Consider the following 18,344-nt stretch of genomic DNA (forward strand, 5'->3'; position numbering starts at 1 on the left):
CATAAGTCTAAAATCTAAGTGGAGCTGGTGGTCGTAGGTGTCCTCTTCCACTATAATTGGCTTATTCTGTTATAAGAAGGATCGTCTAAAAAGCCTAGGATCGAGATAACTGGAGGCTGGGATCTCTTAATCAAAGAATTTATTTTCTCAATTCTGTTTCTCTTTACAATTTCGATTTCAGTTTATACAATTTCAATCACTCCATATTTTTAATTCTGTTTTTTTATTTTTTTTCCAGGTATGCCGCTTTTTCTTGGGCACGACTATGCTCGGGATCTCGAGGAACAAGAAGTTGTGCAATTTCAGTCCCTGAGGATTTGACCCTACCTCCCTTATACTATTCTTTTTCGTTATTTTATAGGGATAGGGTATTTTTGGTGCTCTCAACAACGCACCAAGCATATTCGAAATAAAGGCCAAACTTTTTCGAAAAGCTCAAATAAGGGATTCTCATATTAGGTTTCAAATTATGTCGTTTTTTTTCTTCTTCTTCTTTTTCTTTTCAAGAAATATCTAATTCAATTATTATGCATTTTATTTTAAATATGTCAACATTCTTCTAATTTTTGCTACAAACTAGGCTAAAGTATGTGAAAAATTCTTATTTAAGCACTTTTATAAATGTTAAGCTCTTATGTGACTATTTTAAAAGATTTGATTCTTATGTGAACAACTCTTAAAAAATTGGACCTAATTTGAACATTTAGCCCTTGAAGAAATCAAAATACTTCCGATTGTCACTTAATTTTATAAAGTTTACAAAATGCTCAATACAAAACTTTTTTCTTTTTCTTTTTTTCTTTCTTTTTTTTTTTTTTTGAGTCATGGTTTATTACAACTGCACCGAAACTAATACATGATTAGTTCGGTACTAAAGTAGAAAATAACGTATCCTAAAGTAGAAAATAACGTATCCTAAAGTAGAAAATAACTTATCCTAATATTCTTCAATTTATTCACTTATGCAAAATTCAATCATTATTTTTTCCCCAGAAACTTGACGCAGAAATGCATGCAAATTTATCACTGTTCTTTTAATTCTTTCCTGGGTTGACAACACGGCAGTTTTGCCTAATTTCTCCAGCATTTCCAGTGAGAACTCCAATGGCTGCCATTTTCTTCATCGATTTTGCAAATGCAGTGAAAAACAACGAACGTGACCTTTGTAACCGAGTCACAATCTTGTTGGAATTCTTGTCTGTAAGAAGTGCAGCATCTGAAACGAACAACCCTTTCCTTTGTAATAAGATATCGTAGTAATGATTGTCGAATGATAGTGAACTTCCAGGATCCATTTCCACTGTTATTGCTGGACTTGCTGGGTTCGGACATTTCTTTCTCAAGATTTTAGCATAAGTTGGATCTAAGCTCGGATCAGCATCGCCTTTGCTTGTGAAGTTGTAAAGCCTTCTTGAGAAAGCTCCACAGCGAGAATCTCCAAGGGTGTGTGCACCTATTTGATCAAGGAAATTAATGCCAAATTGTTACAATTTCTCAAATCTATTTATCCATCCCTATAAATTTTCTTTTCCACATCTGAACAATATTCGGATATGGGTATGTAACTCCGATGTTACATACATGCATAGATTATTAATGAAAACTTCATTTTCTTTAAAGGAGAACTCCCAAAACAGATTATAACTTTTTGGAAACCAAAATAACCTTTTTTTTCCTATTTTTCGAGTGTAAAGAGGTTAAAAATTTAGAGGCAATATCGGGAAAAGGGGGCGGGCCCAGTCAACCCTGTATATCTCACACATATTTGAAGTGTATAAGGATATGATAGAAGTTCTATTCCATGCTAAAATTTGTAGAAGTTAACAAACAATATAATAATAATGGATGGAATGTATGGTTTAAAATTAATTAATGATAATATATAAAATATTTATAATATTATAATAATATATATTAAATTGTGAGTAAAATAAAATTTAAATATGTAAATACTTAATCTTAAGAATATTAAATGCAGTATAATTATTTATTATAATATTATCATTAATTTTGAGTTAGCATCAAGTTAACTTGTAACACCTACTTAATCAACAATATTATCAATATATATAATTGATGGATGTAATAAAATATGCATAATACAATTAAAATCTTTAATTTATTATAAAATAAAACTCTTATTTAGTAGTAAGGCTAATGTTTCATTAATGTTAAAAAAAACACGGTTCAAACATGAAGTTTTTTATTGAGTTTTTTAAAAAATAAAAAGACTAAAATACTAACAAATAATATAATCCATTTTAATTACTAAAAAATATTTTTATACTTTCTTTAATTAAATTGATGTCTCAATTAATTTATAACATTAACTCAATTAACAGCTTTAATAATAGAATAAATTATGCCCCATACATTGATTATCAATGAATAAGTGCAGTGAAGCGATGTGACAAGCAAGTATTAAATGTTAATGTATAAGAAGAAATTATACCTGAAAGAACAACAAGATCATTAACATTAAGGCCTTTCCCCTTAAATAGTTGAACCAAACTAGTGAAGTTTGCAAAGGGACTAGGGAGGTTTCCACTGATCTCAGTTGCCAGTGAAACTCTACCGTCTCTTCTTCCAAGCTGTACGCTCCACATCGACTTTTTAAACTGCAAAATAAATATACCAGAACTACAAATATTAGATTTTTTTTTTCTTTTATTATATGTGAAACTATTAAGTGTCTTAAAACTTGTTGATGCAGTGGGTGTAATGGGTCATTTACAGGTGAAGAAATTGCATCACGAGCTGCCAAGGCAAGAATATCCGCACAAGAAACGACTTTAGGGCAAACCCTTTCGATTGCTGCCTTGATATCGTCGATCACGTCGAAACCACCTAAAGATTGATTCGGTATTGCTTCTTTCTCAGCCTTGGAATTGCTAACTGTATCCAACAACACTGATGCATCGCATCCCTAACATAATCAAACAGAAAACCTCAATACATACATAGATATATATATAACTTGGGAAAGGCATAGCTCAACTTACCCTAACAAAGCAATCATGGAACTGCATCCTAATAAGTTGAGCACCCAAAGATGGATTGTTTCGAGTATGAATCTGGATAATCTCTCTCACGATCTTCTCAACTTGTGGGCAAGTATTTTTGTAAAAGGTATTACTCAACTTACCAGCATTACAAACAGTAAGAGAAAGAACGAGAAGGAAAATGCTATAACCAGCCCTCATTTTCATCACTAACCTTAGAATAAAAATGAAGAGGAGAATTAATTAGAACACGGTGTTTTTGGTAGCAGATTCAGTACATTTAAAACCTTCGACAATGTCCTTTATATAGGACAAGGACGTCGACGTGTTAAAGCCAAGTAGTAGTATATAAAATCACCTTAACTTAAGCTTATCTCGAGGGTTTTGTCAAAGATCTATCTCTTTATTTTTTTAATTCCTCATTGACCGATCACAGTATCTTGAAAGTCTTGCACTATTAAAGTATAATTAATTAATTTGATCTTAATTTCTTTTAATCAATTAGTTGCATTCAATTTTTTATTTCAGTGTATATACAAATATTTTTATGTATATATGATGTACTATTTTATTTTAATTTCCTCATCAACTATTAGAAAAAAGTAATTCATTTTTACATATTCTAGTAACACGTAAGAGCTTTCTCTTTCTTTTTACCTGCAAGAGAACATAAAAAAAAAAAAAAGCTTTATTTTTCTTGGAGGGGGTGAGGGTAGACAGAAGCATTTCATATCCGAATGAATTGGTAATATTGTATAAGTTTATCAACTACAAATAATAAATCAAGAGTGTAATATGTTAAATAATAAAAAATAGCTTCTGAACTAGTTTATTTTTATTTTATTTGTTTCCTCAGCCAAATGATATAGTAATTTCATTTTTAATAAATTAATAATAATAATGATAATTATTAGTACCCAAGTATAGTTTGTTTGGGACATGATTTTTAATAAAGTTTTATCTTTTTTAGTTTAGATAGAAAAAAATCTTTAAAAAAAAAAAGAAATGAAAAGAGAAGAGGGACATGATTTTTCCATGAAACTGATGGCTGAAATTATTGTTCCCCTGAAACCATGGATCAAATGAAAGTCGGACTGTTCACGGAAACAATAGGGTTAATTGCATTAAATATTCTTAAACTACTGTCAAATTTTAAATTGGTATCTAAATTTCAATATATTCTAATTGTTTTCTTAAAATATCGGCATTGTATCAATTAGACTCTCCTATCAGCCTAGTCATCAATTTAAATCAAGGTAGCTAATATTGTACCGGTGGATGTTTTATTTTTCTATTGTATTGATACTAATTGGTATTGATCTATTTCAATGTATTATTTCGAACCTATTGTTATTTTTTTAAAAATATTTACCAACAAGTGTTGAGTGCAGTGATAAAACGCATTGCATTCCCAAGAAAAGATGTGGGTTTTCCAAAAAATCAATCCATCAACTAACAAACTCGAAATAAACAAGAAAATATATTATTTCATAAATTAAACAATAAGACCATCTCATGCTATGCATATAGCAATCCATCATTCAACAAATCAAAATAAATACTTATTTATATTTATATTTTAAAATTCATTTTTCAATACTAGGCCTATACGGGCTAAATCAATCAGTACACACCAGTCCAGTCGATACTGATCGAGATTTGCATCGGAACAGAATCTAAAGTTTGTTGTTTTAGTTTACTACTAGAATAAAGTATTTTGACTAATATAGGCATTGCCAGAACAAAATTGACTACCTTGAGTTCGTTGACCAAATGATAGAATTGGTATGATATTGATAGTTTGAGGGCCTAATTAGAATACTTTGAACTTTAGGTGACCAATTTAAAATTGGAACCATGATTAGAAGACTCATGGTAGAATTAGCCCAAAACAATGTTAATTATATAATAAACACAACTCGAATGAGGGTTGCCAGTGGCCCCCGCTGCACCTTGATTCTCGTTATTGGACAAACCCAGATTCTCGCTTTCTTTGAGCGATGGCAAGTTGCTGATTTCTTTTCAGATGTTTAATACTATAAAAATTGAACTCAAAGTCGGTTTTGAAACTTCTAGGTTTGAGCGAATTCATTTTATTTTTAAAAATTTTGTTTGATTTATTAAGGACGAAAGGAGTTCATATTCGATTTCATCTCTATTTCTTTTTAAAGATTTTCACTATTTAATAAAAATATAAAAATATATTTAATTGGGTCGAAAAGTAAAAAGAAGAAAATGATTTAACTTTACTTGATTGGAAAGAAAATCAACTCCCGACTTAGAATGACAAGAGAAGAGAAAAGAAGAATGAGATTTATATTTTTCAAGGGTCTCTTTTTTCTTTTCTTTTTATACTCTCATTTTTTAATTCTATCAAGTAATTAATGAAAAGAAAATTAAATTTTTTTTTCAAATTTCCCGTATTTCCTACCACGTACGTATACCCAAGTAAAGAAAAATTATATTTTTTATCTTTCTATTTTTTTTAATCCCTTCAATTTTCCATCTTTCCAATTTTTTTTTATTGTAACAAGCAAAACCTTAAATTATTAAGGTAGTGTTTGAAAAGCCACATTGTAATTGAATTTAAGTGTTATTGTTTGTAATTACATAGATGTGACACTTTTAGGTAACTATTGTAATTGGTGAGTCTCACTAAATTAAGTATAACTGGAGCACCCTAATCACACTCTCCAATTTTTAGAGGCTGAAAATTAGGATAATTGTTCAGGTAATTACAAACAGTTACCAATTATCCAATAGCTTTCTAAATATACCTATATAAGAAAAAAAATTATACAAATTTACGAAAGTAGTTTTATACAATAATAAGAGTTTGTAATTTTAGGATATATATTTTATTTTTAAAAAATATAATTATATTTTTTATTGAATAAAAATAGTTTACTATTAGATACATCAAGTCCAAATATTTCACATAATTTTTTACCTAATAACAAATTAAGTTTATAAATATTACATTTTAAATTCTATATTATTCATTAATTTATTTTTTCACGATTTTAAAGTACCGATGGAATCAATTCACTTCATCAATTTGATCCAATTTTAATAACCAAAACATAGCATTTAAACCATAGATTAATATACTATTTTTCTCATGGAGTCTGAAGAGCGAGAGCAAACAGAAAGCGATCGAAGCGATAGTCGATTACCAATAGGTGGAGAAGCCAACACTTAAGATGGTGTCGCAGATGTTGCCATGAAAGTTGTATTGACCCCAGATAGACCCAGATCCTGGAAAGACCGCCTCATTGGAACAGGCCTGAGAGCAGACGATAAAACAGAAATATCAACCAAAGATGAGGACGACAATTTACACCTACTTAATGAAAATATTTTGAGATCGTCGGTAAACAGTATTCCGATAATTGACTTCTCTGGTCAGGTTAATCAATTACTCATAGAAGACATGGAACATACGGTGGGAATAAAATTCTTAGGAAGGAACATTGGATACGCCACTCTACAAAACAATATTTAGTCTCTATGGTGACCAAACCAACCGTTCCGACTAATGGATATCGAGAATGGTTATTAGTTGGCTAAGTTCCAAAACCTTGGAGATTTTGAGAAAGTATTAAGTTAAGGGCCCTGGATAGTCTATGGACAATACCTAACTATTCAACCTTGGAGTATCGAATTTAGCCCTTCGTAACCTTACCCGAATATGGTCATGGCCTGGATACGGCTACCAGGACTGCCTAGACATATGTACAAAAGGAAAATACTCTGGGAAATATGGGGAATGATAGGAAGGGTTACAAAATTAGACTCGATAATGGAGTTCGGGGAAGATTCGCAAGAACGACGGTTTACGTCAAACTTGGAAAGGCCCTTATATCTCAAGTTTTAATCAACGGAGTATTGTAGAAAATCGAATATGAATACCTTCCCACGGTATGCTTTTCTTGCGGCCACTACAGACATACGCAGGATATTTTCCCAAAACTGACAACAGAACAACAAGTGATAAACGAAATCATTGCAGAGGAAAAAACGACTCAAGGGACCAGGCCTGAACAAGGGAAAAGTAACTTCATGACTAGCTTTGACGCCTACGACCCATGGATGCTCGTTAAAAGACAAAATCGGCGTCAGCCAATAGAAGGGAAGGTCACCAACAGCGCCAACAAAGAGAATATGTAAGAAAATATTTGATTTCAGCTTTTAGAAACCTTAAATGACGAAATGGGACCACAGGAGAGTAGGTCCACGAAGGGAAACAATCTGGCCCAAAAGGAGTTAGGGTCTGTGTTGGAATAAATAGCTGCAGCAAAGGGAGCCTTCTCCACAGGCCAATCCCAGCAACGGCCTGGTAAGGAGATTATAAATCACACAGGCCTAAGCAAACAGAAACAGACCAAGAAAAAAGTACCCAATGCACTTCCTAAAGAAACTTGAATCTGAAGCAAGTAAAGAAAACGAAACTAACCTAACAGATGATGACACATGAGGAAGAACACAAACAATGTCTGCCACGTCGACATTGCAACCAGAAGATGAATTGGTGACGAGCGTGACGATGGCCAAAGCACATGTTGAGACACAAGGAAGACAGATCACGATTGAAAATCATGGCACACAATCAGTAGTAATTTCTGAGCCACAATCCAGTCACCGCTCCAACGATGGAAGTCTACTTGAGGTCGCAGTCACGCCTTCCAATGGTATACTAGATCCAACAAAACATTCAGTGGTGGTGTTTAAAGATTTCAATTCCATAGGGGGAAAATAGAAAGAGCATTCAACATTAAAAAATACTATAGGGAAACGAATTAATGCTCCTCTAGCGGCCACTAGAGGAAAACTAAATGGAAATACGAAGGGCCAAAAACTTAAAAGAATTATTCGGGATAAAGGAAGCCCCTTCAAAGTTACATCTCCCAAGGTGCCATTGACAGAATTGATTACTAACATGGTTGAACTGCTACAAGAACAGTTCAAGCAAGGTTTACTCAACCAAACAAATGAGGAAGGAACCAAACATGAAGGAAGCAAGGACGATACTCAGCAATAAAAATAGATTGGGTACTATTCTTCTAATATTTTACGATGAATTCTAAACTCAATTTATCTCTTTTCGTTTGGAATTGTCAAGGATGCGCGGGTATTAAATTTTCCCTCATCTTCAGAGAATATAATGTCGAATTTAAACCAGACATTGTAGGTATTTTAGAACCAAAAGTGAGTGGTAGCAAGGCAGATGAAATAATCGCCAAATTTGGCTTTCATCACTCTCATCGAGTTGAAGCAAGAGGTTTTTTTGGTGGAATTTGGATTGGTTGGAGAGACACAATCCAACTTGAAATAATCCAAAACCATCCCCAGTTTATTCTTGTTAAAACATATAATGGAGGGCTAATGCAACCCATCCTAATTGTTATCGTCTACGGGAGCCCCAACATTACAAAGAGGAAAAGTTTATAGGAAGCTTTAAAAATAACTTTACCGTCCAATAATACCACTTGGATGGCAATAAGAGATTTTAACACTATTCTTTCTAAATAAGACAAAAAAAAGGTGGTAGCACCATAGGAAAAAGATGCCCACACTTTGAAGAATTCATTGAATCCAAAAATCTACAAGATCTAGAATTTCGAAGGTCTTCTTTTACTTAGCAACGAGGAGTCTTCGAAAGATTGGATCGAGTGATAGGCAATGCAGCTTAATGCCAATCATTTCCCTAATATTTTGCAACACATCTAACTCGAATCAAATTAGACCATAGTTCGTTGCTTGTCAACATTAACCCGGACTACAAACTCTCTAAAGGATGACCATTCAAGTTTCTCACTGGATGGGCATAACACCAACATTTTTCCAACATAATCAAGAGTTTACGACATTATAGGGGAGACATGTACAACTCCTTAGATCAGCTCAATAATGGTCTTAAAAGCTGGAACAAAAATGTCTACGGGCACATTGGGATTCGCAAACAAAAACTAATGAAAGCTTTAAGTTTGGTACAAATGAAACTTGAAAAATCATATTCGAACTCCCTAGTCCAAAGAGAAATGAGTATTAAAGAAGAACTAGAGAATGTTTTTGGTCACAAAGAATTACTGTGGAAGTAAAAATCCATATACGATTGGTTCAAATTAAGAGATAGAAATACAAAATTTTTTCATAGTCGTACAATGCATAGAAGGAAAATTAATCGCTTTATTGCACTCCTCAAACAAAGACTAGCTATATAACCCTGAAGACATACAAAAAGAAGTTCTTAATTACTTCCAAAAATTATATGGCGAAATGCCAAACAGACTGGGAGAAATTCCTCTAAGTCAATTTCCTCCTCTAGAGCATAGTGACTTTGTTTTTCTCGGTAAAGAGGTTACGAATGAAGAAATGAAAATAGAAATCTTTGACATGGCGCCTCTAAAAACACCCAGAAGTGATGGCTATCACGCATTTTTCTTTCAAAACCAATGGGACAACATAAGAGGAGCAGTATGTGATTGGGTTAAAGATGTGTTCAATGGACGACCCATCGACCAACAACTCAACAACACTCTAATCGTTCTAATCCCAAAGATTGCTCAGCCCAAAAAAATCTCTCAATTTAGACCAATAAGCCTTTGTAATGTCCTTTATAAATTAGTCATGAAAGTAATAGCCAATATATTCAAAAGAGTCTTCCCTAAAATTATCTCACAAGAACAAGCAGGATTCATCGTCTAAAGAAACATCTCATACAATAACATCATAGCCTAAGAGGTCATTCACTCGATGCATGGAAAAACGAGAAATGGATGGCGATCAAAATTGACTTAGAAAGCTTACGACAGAGTCCGATAGGATTTCGTTGACAAATCTCTCCAAGCTACCGGAATACCAGATTATCTACGAAAAGTTATTATGTCAACCATTACAACGACCACCATGCAAGTCTTATGAAATGGGGTACCCACTGAAAAATTTAAACCTGCAAAAGGAGAAAGACAAGGTTGCCATTTATCACTTTATTTATTCGTATTATGCATAGAATGGTTAGGGCATAGCTTTCAAACTTCCATAGCCTCAAGAGGCTGGCTCCCTATTAAACTATCCAAAGTTGGACCAAATCTATCACACTTATTCTTTGCAGATGATTTGGTAATTTTTTTGAAAAGCATATATCAAGCATGTCATGTTGCTAAAGAACATCCTTGAACATTTCTGTAGTTTTTCAGGACACTATGTCAATACAAGGAAAACCAACATTTTTTTTCAAAAGGTGTAGCGGACGACTTAAGTGATAGAATATGTAGGATCTTGGGGTACCAGAAAGTACAAGAATTAGGCAAATATTTAGGTATCCCTTTGCTCCACAAAAGAATCTCTAAATCTACAGTACAATTTATGGTTGAAAAGGTCCAGACAAACTTATGTAATTTGGACGCAAAACAGTTATCCATGGCAGGTCGCTTTACCTATGTACAATCGGTCCTCTTAACTATTCCTAATTATTTCATGCAGTCCATGAAAATTCCAAAAGGGGTGTGTGATGAAATTGAACGCCTAGCAAGACAATTCAATTAGGGATCCAACATGTGAGGTAAGAAGTTGGCACTAGTTGATTGGGGGATAATATGTCAACCTCGTACCTACGGTGGACTCGATCTAAGGCGTCTACAAGACCAAAATAAATCTTTCTTGTTAAAACAAGGAATCAATCTCATTACCAACCAAAATGCCTTATGGACGCACGTGCTACGTTCAAAGTATGGAATGAAGAAAGCTCTTCCAGAGAGTATAGGAAAAAGAAGTTGTTATGTACTATGGAAAGCAATTGAGAAGATTTAGCCCTATTAAAAGAAAACCTATGTTGGTCAGTTGGAGACGGAACGACAATCTGTTGTTGGAAAGACAACTAGATTCCTATAGTTGGGTCGTTGCTCAAACATGTTCAAAATCCAAATAGATAAATAAATGATTGTATGCTTAAAGACATGATAACAGAAGAAGGGGTCTGGAACCTAGAAACATATAGAGAAAACCTAGCGGAAGAAATAATACAAAAAATTATTGACACACCTCCTCTACACCACTTAGCAAGGCCAGATAAAATCAGATGGATGCTTGCCTCTACTAGGAACTTCTTGATCAAGAATGCATACCAAGTGTTAACAAGAAACTCATGGAATTCTCGAGATAATAGATGAAAGAAAATTTTGAAATATCAAGTCCTCACCGTATTTGGTTCTTCCTATGGCTAGTTTGTAAACAATAATTGCTCACAAATTTAGAAAGAACACGAAGAGGGCTCAGCCATAACACATCATGCTCGGTTTGTCAACATAGCACAGAAGACGTCTTACATACACTCAGAGACTGCCCAACAGCTAGAGAAGTTTGGTTAAACATTGTCCTTCTTAACTGGCAATCTCAATTCTTTTCAAGCAATATTATTGAATGGGTTGAGAAAAATTTTAAATACCACGAGTGGCTGTCACGGGTTAAAGTTCCTTGATCTACCCTTTTTGGGTTAGTAGCATGACATGTGTGGAAGAATAGAAACCTATTCGTCTTTCAAGGTTTGACATGGAGTTTAACAGAGACCATCAAGATATGTGTTTGTTGGGCAAGACAATACACCAATTCTCATGCGTGGGATCCGTCTAAACCTTTAAATGAAGAAATCGAGCAAAAATTAGGAACATCTGTCGAGTAAAAAGGTTTATTTAGCATTTGTTTTCTTTTTTAGTTTTACTTGTTTGTACACCAAAAAAAAATTTCTATATTATTCTTCCATAGATATGTATTTGAGCATCCTAGCATAAATGTTATAAAAGCTAGTCAATACTTAATAAAAAATTTTATATAAAATTTATATTATAAATGCTATTTAAATTTTACCTAATTTGCGTGGAATAACTGTAAAAGAAAATTTATAAAAAAAGTTATAAATTTGGTTTATTATTGGACACCCTTTTATAAGTCGATTACAAAAAGTTTATAAAAACTATTATAATCTAATTATTACAAAGTTGGTTGGCACATCAGATGCTAGAGTCCTAAGAAATGTTGTTTAAGAGAGATCCCATTTGACAATACACTAATATTATCATCATCAGCAGTAGCATCACCATGTTGTTATTTAGTTTATTTTACTTTTCTTATAAAATATTTAAATTATTACATGTTATCTTTGTAGAAAAATATTATATAGTAGATATTGGTTATGCAAATACAAAATATTTCCATGCATCATATTATAGGGTGGAATATCATTTGGGAGAATAGACTAGGCATAAACACCAAAGACAACTTGAGGGTTCTTTAATTTGAGACATTCAAAGCTTTGAAATATGGTTGAAAGGAGATTTGTTGTTCAACCAAATATATTTATCATATAAACACTAGGGAATAACTTACATAAGGATGATCCGAAAAATTAAGATTGTTAGGCACCAACAAAATTTTGCCACATCATCAAATTTTAAATATATGAAATTATTATTATACACTCATCCATAGAGAAATTATTTTATGGACTTTTCTCACCACATTACTCATGGACCCTTTCCAATTATTTAATCACATTTCAACGAAATTTTTTATGCCATTGACACATAATTTTGATTTTTTTACCCTGAACCTTGAATATAGAATCCCGAACCCTAAACTCAAAACCTAAAACCCTAAACTCCAACTTATAACCCCAAATCTTTAAACCATGAACCTTAAAATCATAACCCGTAACCCCCAATCCTTGAACAAGAACCATGAACCTCAAACCCCAAACCCAAACCTTGAATCTTAAATTCTAAACCCTAAACCTCAAGGTTGAAGGTTTAAAATTTAAGATTCGAGTTCAAAATTTAAGGTTCTGGGTTCGGGGTTCAAAGTAAAATAATTACTAAAATTATGTGTTAATGACATAGAAAAAATTGCATAAAAATTACTAACCTTTTTTTTTAAATTGGTTGGAAAAAAATAAAAAAAATATATATTAACTTATGAAAAAGAAAAAAAAATTATTAAAATTTGTAAAAGAAGAAAAAATATTTGTTTATGATTTAAAATATTAATTATTTTAAGTAATTTAATTAAAGTTAAATTAAGTTTGAGAAGATATTAGATATAAATGAGTGCATAATAATATTTTGTTATCTTTAAAAAAACTATGCCTTTTAGGATCGTCCTAATATAATTTATTCCCTTAACACTATCGTCTCAGTATAGTCTAAAAAAAGGTTGGATCATGTTGGGATGTTACATGCTTCATAACTTCATTCGTAGATAGAATTGAGATGATTCATACTTTAAAAAGTACATAGAAGAAAAAGATCTTTATAATCTTAATGATACAAATTCATATTGCGATTTAAATAAAAAAATTTTTAAGGACCAATAGATGATGATAAGGAGTATATATTAAATGTTATAGTGGGCATAGCCCAACAAATATGAAATGCTAGAGCAATTAGATAAATTGCATAAGATGTTTATTTTCTTGTTATTTTTATTAGTAATAGTAATATTTAATTTTTTTTATAATACTTAATATATTTTTTAAAATAAGTGATATAATTGTGAAATTTCAATTTGTATTACCAAGCATGACACGGGAAATTACACTACACCAAAGAAGGTTTTTAGCGGCGTTTTTTTATGCCTTTAGCGGCGCTTTTTAGCGCCGCTAAAAGTATTTGCGGCGTTTTTGAAAGCGTCGCAAAAAATGCCACTGTTGTCATTTGCGGCGTTTTTAGAAATAAACGCCGCTATAGACCATGACCTTTAGCGGCGCTTTACCCACAAATGCCGCTATAGATCAGGACCTTTAGCGGCGCATTTTCCACAAACATCGCTATAGATCGGGACCATTAGCGGCGCTTTTTCACAAACGCCATTATAGATCAAGACCTTTAGCGGCGCTTTCCGACAAACGCCACTATAACTCAAGACCTTTAGCGGCGCTTTTCCCAAAAACGCCGCTATAGATCAAGACCTTTATCGGTGCTTTTTCCACAAACGTCGCTATGTCTCAAGACCTTTAATGGCGCTTTTCCCACAAACGCCGCTATAGAACAAACTTTAGCGACGCTTCTCGTTAAACGCCACTGAAAACATAACATTTAAAAAAATTATTTTAATCAAATAATATTTAGTTTTATGATAAATATTATATTATGTTTTATTTTTAAAATTTGAACTTTAAATATACTTTCAAGGATAAAAAAATATTATTTAAATTAATTTTTTTATGAAAATTTAAACTTTAAAACTAAATATAAAAATTAATGAATTTAGTTTTAGAATTTAAAATAATAAATTAATAACACAATTAAGATCCAAAAGTTAGAACTCAAGTTGTCGTAAATATTAAAATAAAAATAAAAATTTAGAATGAAAACTAAAATAAATAATACGGTTGAGAAACAGACTAACTAGTTGAACATCGCAAGAGAATTGAGTTGAAGCTCTATCAGCAACATCTTTAGTTTCATTGGCGCTGCAATTGGCACCCTTTTCCACCTCAAGATTGGAGGCAAAGTCTATGTCATCTAGGACTTTGGTGAAGAACCAGAAATTCTAGGGTCTGCACAAGGCTTTTGCACTTCTATTGCAGTTGAAAACCAAGGTATACCCTGTTTAGCATAGAGCAAAATGTAGGCTTCCTGGGACAGCACAGCTTCTTCTTCAACACAAGTAACCTACAAAAGACAGAACATGACCATTATGCACTATTATTCTTAGTACCATCAAAATGTTACCGAGTATATTACAAGTTGACACTTAAATTTCAAACTTAGGATAGAAATTTGCAATATCAGTGAAATTATCAGATCCAAATGCTTGAAGAACAAGCAAAATATTTAAAGCAGTGGGGAAACAGAACCCTCTGTAAGGTATCCTTCATAAGCAAGAAAATTTCAACAAGAAACATATTGTATCCAGTTAAGAAACTGGATATGTTAGTAACTATCCTTAGTAAAAACCAGAATGCACAGTAAAAAGTGAACAAATTCATCAACGCTTACCCTTGAATCATTCATCTTATGCCACATATTAGGAGAGGATCGAATGTAGCAAACATAGTGTCCAAAAGTAGGTCTGAATCCAGAATGTTTCACAACTGCAAATAGTTGATACCTCAGTTCCTCCTATTGCAAAAAGGATAACAAATGAAACAAGTTCAATAATCATGCATTAAACATAAATTTTGTCTTGTCTAATATGCTCACAAAACCAATAATCATGAATTCAAAATCTTTTAGATTATTTGATAAATAAAATATTTTATCTTTCTTGCCAATAAAATAAAATAAAATAAAAAAACAAGAATCAAATTAGTTCAACTCCAAGTCCTTAGTCAAATTTAACTTTAATGTATTTTTTATATTTATATATTTTTACAAATCTAATTATAATTTTTTTACATATTTTTACTATACAGACCAGCACATACCTGCAATGGACAAACTAACCTTTTCCTTCTAAACAAAAAACACAAAAAAATCATAGAAAAAAATAAGAAGAAAGAGCCATTCGAAGGCCTAAAAAACTATCCATGCGAAGGCCTATGGGTATCATCCATATGAACGTCACAAACTAGCTTAGAAGATTCAGAAATAATGGCAAAACTATTCAGAAATGCCTGGTTATATCCTCTGAGCAGAATAAAGTGTCCCAACCAATTTAGCAAAAACTAATCATCATGGAGCATTCAATTCACATAATTTAACTCATATAATCAAACCGGGCTAAAGTGTTTCTTGTAAAGTTAAATCACGGAATAAAATTCACCTAATATCTAAATTCTTAAAATATCGAGGTAGTGAAATTTGTGCTACTGTTAGATAATAAAAACATGTATGGAAGGCAATAAAAATACAATTCATGCGCAAAGATAAAGCAAGTTAATTGTCATTGACAAAGTTTTGGACAAGACTTTTTCCACAACCAAAAATAGAAAAAAATCATCAATTTCACAAGAAATTATTTTATAGATCATTTCCACCACATTATTTATAATCCCTTCTAACTAAAAGAAGACATATTATATTTGATTTGGAAGTATAGTCCAACTGCACATATGATGTGAAAAAAAAGAAGATGACGTGTTCCTTTTTAATTAGACGAGACTATGAATGATGTGGTGAAAATGATCCATAAAATAGTTTCTTCAACTTCATGATAGGCAACAATAGATATCAATTAAGTTTCAATCTAAATTCCCCCACTTAATTCCACATTGTTCCAAATGTGATTACAAATGTAAAAAAATAAAGGAAGGTAAAGAAATACTCCCCATATGATAATTGGATATCGTGGGGTTGTATGAAAGACATATTTAGTAATTTTTAAACAAGGCATAAGTACTTTAAACAAGACCAACTGCTTCCCCCATAACCTAGAATGGTCTTAGTCTCACCATATCATTATCCATTACACCAACACAAATTACAAGTTCATAATAAATTATATTCAAAATGTCATTGCCCAGCTCAAACTCAAACATTGTAATTAACAAATCACGAGTTACAACTGTTAGCTACACCGCCTATTGAACTTTAGAAAGCATAAAGAAACCCAAATGAGCTTCTTAGGCGAATTGGTTCTACTGTTCAAGCTAGTTCTCCTCCTATAGTAATTAAATCAAATGGAAAAAAAAAGGGGTTCTTTGTGTCAGTTACAGAAATAGCCTAACACACTAGTATGCTAAAAAATTGGCTACAAATGCTGATTATTTTGGAATAAAACATTTCAATTATCTAGGAAAGAAATGCCTATGCAAAAAAAATTTAAGCAATATAAACCATATCAACATGTTACAAAAGGTCTTCATTATCTTTGTTGGTTCAACACCTACCTTCACTTAAAGTATGCCAACTTCAAGTTCCAAAATAAAGCTAAAGAAAATTGAAAGATAAGCATATAATATATAAAGAGATAAGCAAGAAAACTTACAGTTTGTGGTCATCGTCGATTTCTAGCTTCTTCTGGCATCCCGTAGTGGGGTTGGCAATATTGAACTGCAAAGAGAAAAAAAAAACAATAATAAAAAGAAAGGGTGCACGGTTAAATTTTAAACTTTGTAAAGCTTATTTTTTTTGTAAGCAAGATACATTCATGGTTGAGAGATAGAACCTTCATGGCTGGCGGCGAAGCAGAGGCGGTGGCTCAAATCACTTCGATTTCTTCCTTCTGCTTATGGTTTTCAAAAACGAGTTCCCTCTTTTGGAAGATGATCAAAATTATAATTAAAAATCTATATGGAATAAATAACACCCAAAATTAGAAAATAAAGAGGAAAAATGGAACAGAAATAAAAGCGATAGGGATTTGAGTAATGAACACAACAATATGAAACACACACACAAATAATCAGCGCGAAATCTGGGCAAAGTTAGGGGTTTTAGGGGGAAATTTGGGGAAAAATCAGCGCGAAATTTTTTAGATAAAACGAATTCTGTGCTGTTTTTTATAAAAATGTCGTTATTGCTTACATTTTGCGGCGTTTTTTATAAAATTGGCGCAAAAAATTATTTTATTTTGAACAAGACGACGTCGTTTTGCTCGTTTTGCTTTGTTAAAAATTCTTTATTTTATCTGTTAAAAATTATTAGTTAAGTGATTCTATTTATTTATCAATATTTTTTTTAAAATCTAATGTTTAAATATATCAAATGGTTTAGATTAAATATTTTTAAATATAAAAGCATTAATTGATTGTATAAAATTTTATCATTTAACAAATCTCAAGTAAACCTTAAATCGTAAACCATTTAATATATATAAAATGGATTTATTATCTCTTAAATAATTTAAACTATAATCATAATTTTAATATATTAAAATTAATATTATCTCTTAAATAATTTAAACTATAATCATAATTTTAATATATTAAAATTAATATTATCTCTTTTACAATTATATAAGAAATTATTTAATATATAAATTAAGAAACACCAATTAATCTAAACTCTAAACCCCTACCCCCTACATCTTAAACCTTAAATCATAAAACATAAACCTTAAACCCCTAACCCCTCTTTTACAATTATATAAGAACTTAATTAATATATAAATTAAAAAATACTAATTAATCTAAACCTTAAACCCGACCCCGAATCTCTAAATCCTAAATCACTAACTCTTAACCCCTAACCCCTAACCACTAACCCCTAAACTTTATTTAATATATAAATCAAAAAAATACTAATTAATCTAAACCCTAAACCCTAACTTGACATCGAATCTATAAACCTTAAATTCCTAACTCATAATCTCTAACCACTAACCCCTAACCCCTAAATCACAACCCTTAAACCAGAATTCCTAATCCCTAATTCCATAATCTATAAACCTTAAAATTGTAACTCC

General features: G+C 31.8%; 1 protein-coding gene and 1 long non-coding RNA gene across 2 annotated transcripts; both read right to left on the reverse strand.

The window, feature by feature from the left end:
• Positions 1–710: 710 nt before the first annotated feature.
• Positions 711–3,267, reverse strand: LOC107915919 (peroxidase 27). The gene is made up of 4 exons (XM_016845109.2): positions 3,003–3,267; positions 2,735–2,926; positions 2,453–2,618; positions 711–1,453 (listed from the first exon to the last, which is right to left on the reverse strand). Exons 1-4 carry the CDS (start codon positions 3,207–3,209, stop codon positions 1,035–1,037), a joined length of 984 nt encoding a protein of 327 aa, XP_016700598.1. The 5' UTR covers positions 3,210–3,267; the 3' UTR covers positions 711–1,034.
• Positions 3,268–14,312: 11,045 nt separating this feature from the next.
• On the reverse strand, positions 14,313–17,455 carry LOC107916132 (uncharacterized). The gene is made up of 4 exons (XR_001689394.2): positions 17,106–17,455; positions 16,926–16,990; positions 14,996–15,118; positions 14,313–14,668 (listed from the first exon to the last, which is right to left on the reverse strand). It is a non-coding gene; the product is annotated as an uncharacterized lncRNA (long non-coding RNA).
• Between the last annotated feature and the right edge of the window lie 889 nt (positions 17,456–18,344).

This window comes from Gossypium hirsutum, chromosome D10 (genome assembly GCF_007990345.1).
Source record: "Gossypium hirsutum isolate 1008001.06 chromosome D10, Gossypium_hirsutum_v2.1, whole genome shotgun sequence".
Lineage (NCBI taxonomy): Eukaryota > Viridiplantae > Streptophyta > Magnoliopsida > Malvales > Malvaceae > Gossypium > Gossypium hirsutum.

What these genes read in the sequence shown, in the direction of transcription:
- LOC107915919 (XM_016845109.2), bottom strand. Translation starts at nt 3,209, where the DNA reads ATGAAAATGAGGGCTGGTTATAGCATTTTCCTTCTCGTTCTTTCTCTT. An exon ending in GTGATGCAATTTCTTCACCT is followed by an intron (nt 2,619 to 2,734) that starts GTAAATGACCCA and finishes TTTATTTTGCAG; the next exon opens with TTTAAAAAGTCGATGTGGAG. An exon ending in TGATCTTGTTGTTCTTTCAG is followed by an intron (nt 1,454 to 2,452) that starts GTATAATTTCTT and finishes TTGATCAAATAG; the next exon opens with GTGCACACACCCTTGGAGAT.